General features: G+C 45.6%; 1 protein-coding gene across 1 annotated transcript in view; it reads left to right on the top strand.

The window, feature by feature from the left end:
- itga7 (integrin, alpha 7) overlaps positions 1-5,000 on the top strand; it is a 38,952-nt gene that overhangs the window by 27,618 nt on the left and 6,334 nt on the right. Inside the window, exons 8-18 of the mRNA XM_076268071.1 lie at positions 1-2; positions 324-451; positions 794-889; positions 1,260-1,321; positions 1,431-1,600; positions 2,085-2,234; positions 2,469-2,584; positions 2,891-3,080; positions 4,460-4,534; positions 4,630-4,709; positions 4,920-4,997. The exon at positions 1-2 is cut by the window's left edge and continues 87 nt beyond it. Of these exons, the coding sequence (XP_076124186.1) occupies positions 1-2; positions 324-451; positions 794-889; positions 1,260-1,321; positions 1,431-1,600; positions 2,085-2,234; positions 2,469-2,584; positions 2,891-3,080; positions 4,460-4,534; positions 4,630-4,709; positions 4,920-4,997 (1,147 nt within the window). The remainder of the gene's footprint in view (positions 3-323; positions 452-793; positions 890-1,259; positions 1,322-1,430; positions 1,601-2,084; positions 2,235-2,468; positions 2,585-2,890; positions 3,081-4,459; positions 4,535-4,629; positions 4,710-4,919; positions 4,998-5,000) is intronic.

The raw sequence follows: 5,000 nt of genomic DNA, 5'->3' as shown, positions 1-5,000 counted from the left end.
AGGTGAGGAACATTCTGGAGGCTTTTAACTTACGAGTTTTAACTTTACTTACCAAAGAGGCCTAGATGTGTCAAGGCCAACTGTCATCAATGCTTGTCACCCAATCAACGACTGCACTGGATCCAGCCTGGTCTAGTTCCCCCCTTTAAGTACCATTCCATTATTCTTGGTACCTCAAGGGAAGGGTGCCAAAAAATGGTACGGTACGGGTGGGTTGTGTAACATGTGAGTGATTGGTGTCGGCAACGTTTTGTGACATCACAATAGGGTCACCTGCCAAAAAAGGTCGGGAAGCCCTGTGCTAACCCCTCTACCTGCTCCAGGTGCTGGATGGGGTAACCGTTGGTGTCGAGCGCTTTGGCTACTCCATCTCTGGGGGCCTGGACATTGATGGGAACCAGTACCCTGACCTGGTGGTGGGCTCGCTAAGCGACCAGGTGGTGCTCTACAGGTGAGAAATGAGGGTCAGAGCAGAAAACAAACTCATCAGAAATCTTAAATCAATAAATATTAATATTTATGTTGAATGAAGCCTTTTCCTTTGCATAGAAAAGTTGAATGCTTGACTAAGATTACAATATATTTATCATGTATAAAGATTCAAAAGATTAACCTGTGCAGGAGGATCGATACTTTATCATGTAAATTCTTCTTTGTGCATTCATTGACCTTTTGTAAACTGGTGGATTAGATTGATTAAAATGACATTTGTATTTAAACCCGATCCATCTTATGCATAATCTATAACCATTTCCATATAATGTTTCACATGCCATGGCTTTCTGACCTCCAGATCTAGTCCGGTGATCCACATACTTAGAGACATAACCATCGAGCCCCAGTATATTGACCTGGAGCAGCACAACTGCAAGGGAAGAGATGGAGTTTGGTGAGTTTGGAATTGAGTATTGTATGTTTGCCATTGATTGCAATTAATCAATATTGACATCACAGACAAGCATTCTATAGATATAGATATAGAAATATGGGAATTAAAAATGCAGTACAAGAGTCTTTGCCCCAATTGAATTCTTATACCAGATGTTTTCACATCATTCTCCCAAAACACATGGACTCTGAAACAATTTTGTGGGAAAAACGTACAAATGGACACATCTGTCTTCTATTGGCAAGTTGATTGTCCCCAACGGTCCTGGGGCATTGCATCCAATATGGACGCCTCGTGAGAAAAGCAGTCTGGCAAATGGCACATATATATATATATGTTTGGTGTAATGACTGTAATGACTGTTTCTCAGCGTGGAGGTGAAAGCCTGCTTTGCATACTCGGCACACCCTGAGACCTACACTCCACGAATCAGTGAGTTCCCCTCAGCAAATATGTCCTCCAGTTGCAGTTCATGACTAACGCTAATGCCGCTTATCAACAGCTGTCAACAGCTTTGTTTACTTCTCTTCCACTTCTCCAGCACTCACCGTTGTGTTTGAAGCTGACACGGAACGCAGGAAGCTGGGCCTTCCCCACAGGGTCAACTTCCTGGGCCGCAGTCTGTCCGAGCCCGAGTACGTCCACACAGAGGAGGTCAAACTGCATGGGCAGACACATCCGGCATGCCAGACCGCCACCTTCCAGCTCAAGGTAAGCCACAAACACTACGCACTAATACACTGTCCATTTGATGTCCAAAGCAGGCCTGTGTAAACATACTCCCTCATGAGACATGCTTGTGTCTGATGTTTTTTGGTTGCTTTGCTAATTCTTCAACCTCTCTCCCAAGATTGCTAGTGTTATCCCAGTGTAGGCTTGCAGTTCTGTACGTCTAACAGTGTGCATTACGCCAAAGTCATTATAGGCAAGTCCCCCCCCCCCCCACCTAGCAGCCATCTGCGTAACAGACTTTGGGCAGTTATCAGGCAGCTATTCTCCTATTCAAGTGAATGGAGAGGCATGGGTAAGGGTTACTTACATTGCAGAAAGGGGCGGGATATGTGTAGACAACTGCTATATTGGCGATACGAACTAACCCCATGCATTTCTATGGAGGATTCTTTGAGTGCTGTGTCTACTCATTAGAAAGTCTCTGGTTACCCTTGCTCATGGACGTCTCGTGTCTCCCTCTCAGGAGAGCCTGTGGGACAAGCTGCGTCCGATCTCTCTGGCCATCACACACACCATCAAACACACCCACCACCACCGGCACACCGGTCCAGAACACCTGGCCATGCTGACCCCCGTGCTGAGCACCCACAGCTCCAACACTCTGCTCTCCGAGGTGTGTGTGTGTGTGTTTGTGTGTGTGTGTGTCTTTATCTGTTCCTTTTGCTTTTATTTACATACAAAGCACATTGAATTGCATCATGAGTGTGTGAAATGTGCTATATAAATTATCCCAGTTCTTGCTCACAAGTCTTACAGTACTCAATTGAATGATGTTCTGTCACAGAGGATTTCTGCGTGTGTCCTTGCTCATTCTGGGCCTCTGTGCTCACATGTTTGTTGATCTTAGGTGAACTTCCTGAGAGAAGGCTGTGGGGACGATAAGGTCTGTCAGAGCAACCTGCAGGTCGTCTGGAAGTTTGGCACCAGAGACCTTTCCTCAGCCGCCTTCTACCCTCTACCCCTGTAAGTGTGTGTGTGTGTGTGTGTGTGTGTGTGTGTGTGTGTGTGTGTGTCTGTGTAGGTTGTAGGTAGGTCTGAGTTGTAGGCATCTGCTAAGGTCTTTGTGCTCTCTTGAGAATCTCTTCTCTCAGATTTACCCTTTACAGACACACTCTTCATAGTAGTTCTCTCTAGCTGTTAAATTCCCTCAAAACGTATACTGTACGTCTGCTTTAACACACACTCACCACATTCCCCATGCTTCTATCACACCTCAAACTGACACCCACCCTCCTGTCTCCCCCCCCCGCCCCCGTCCTCCTGCCTCAGTGATGAGGATGGGGTTCCGGTGCTCTCACTGTTCGATCAGAGGTTGGTGCTGCTGGATGTGGAGGTGAGCAACTCCCCATCTGACCCAGAGCGCCATCAGGAGGACGGAGACGATGCCCACGCCGCCAAGCTGCAGTTCATTCTCCCAGAAACGCTGTCCTACTCCCACGTCAGAGGGCACAGTCAGCAGGTACACGCAGCGGGCATGGCTATGGGTCTATTTCACTTAGTGCTAGCAAATGCTTTTATCCAAAGTCATGGGGATGGCACCACCATGTGCACTGGAATGAATTGAGGGACAGCATAGACTATTATGGCCAATGTGGACTATTTTTTTCCTCCTAAAAATCTGTGGAAAATTATTTGTCATTGATGGATACAATATGCTTCATGCTATCTTATGAAGGGCTTCGGGTGACCAAAATGGGGCATTGTTGTTGCATGTTGCTAGGTAGCCAGGGGACGACAAAATGTCAAAAGAACATACTGGAAGATCACTGGAGGAACTCTGTTGGAACACAATTAATTGATATGGAAAATTTGATTTGAAAACGTGAATGTCGTGAATGTCTATTTAAGATGGATGTGGGAGAACTCCTCCTATAATGTCTCTGTCTTGCTCCTTTCTCAAATGAAGAAAACAGCTTTATGTTTACACATTCACATGCCTTCACATAAACAAGGACAGCAGGAAACACAAACACTGATCTCACACACACACACACACACACACACACAGACTTACAGACTTGATGAACTTGAAAGCAACTCTCTAAATCAAAATAAAAGTTCAAACAGACAATCACACCAAAAGTATGAAGACGGCTAGGCCTAAGCCAAATAGTAACAAACACATAAACATACAAACACACAACCTCCCCACTGGGAGGTGTTTTTGCCGAACCCGGCACACCCTGGCCACACTAGGCCAGTATTTTGCTACATCGTAGCCACTCTCCCCACTGGGAGTAATTGCCGCACTCGGCACACACTAGCACTGTAGTAATCTAAAAATGAGCAGGTCAAGAACACACAGCATGACAACAGCTCAGGACAATACACAACATAAACCATAAACACAATACACACAGCCATCCACGGCTCTCACACAACCGTGGATGCTGGCGGGCTCAAAGGCACTGAACTAACACCATCTTGGGTCTTTTAAGGGCTGTCCAATCAACCCCAATTAGGAACTCCCCTTCCGGCAATCAGCAGTAGGTGGGACCTAAACAAGGGCAAAGGCAAAAGACAGAGATAGACGGCCGAAACACACTAGGGCCGTAACAGTACACATACCCGTAGAATCAATGGCAGATTGTTCATTTTATACATGTTCATTTGGAAGGAAGATCCTAGCATGTACAATACCGTGCTAGATGGACAGTAAGGGAAGGTCATTGTCCCCAAAAGGAAATCCGTCTTGGGCTCCAGCCACTGTGTCACATAACTAACAGTATAACTCAGCATACATGACACACAGCATAACATACGATACATGTACTTCACTTCAAGACACTGTATCAGGCTACATCACAGTACTGGGCTGATGGATATTTGTGTTACCAGGTGGTGTGTGCAGCCAACCAGAATGGCTCCCAGGTTGACTGTGAACTGGGCAACCCATTTAAGAGAGATGGATTGGTAAAGCATCCCAGCTCCTCTTATCTCATGTGGAATATCTGGTGTCATCGTGACACAATGTGCATCTGCTAATTTTGGTCATTTGTAATCAACAGTTGAAATTCTACATCGCTCTAAGCACATCTGAGATCACCATTGAGACCACAGAGCTGTCAGTTGATCTCATTATGTCAACGTAAGTTCATTTTTCCCTGTGCGTGTGTGTGTCTGTGTGTGTGTGTGTGTTCTCACAAATAGTGTGAAAATAAATTGTGATACTTGACCTTGGTTATTTTGTGTATGCGTAATGTTATTGTTTATGTACATACAGTATGTATACTAAATGTTTCTTCTATTTGTGTGTGTGTGTGTGTGTGTGTGTGTTTGTAATGATTTCCATCCACAGCATCAGTGAGCAGCCTGACCTTGCCCCAATCACAGCCAAAGCTAGAGTGGTGATAGAGGTCCCCCTGTCTGTCAGTGGGTA

Source organism: Alosa pseudoharengus, unplaced genomic scaffold (genome assembly GCF_046254945.1).
Source record: "Alosa pseudoharengus isolate Yale_2024_CS ecotype anadromous, Long Island Sound unplaced genomic scaffold, YU_APseudo_1.1 YU_APseudo_1.1_scf_5, whole genome shotgun sequence".
Lineage (NCBI taxonomy): Eukaryota > Metazoa > Chordata > Actinopteri > Clupeiformes > Clupeidae > Alosa > Alosa pseudoharengus.
This window is presented reverse-complemented; position numbering and strand designations above follow the sequence as displayed.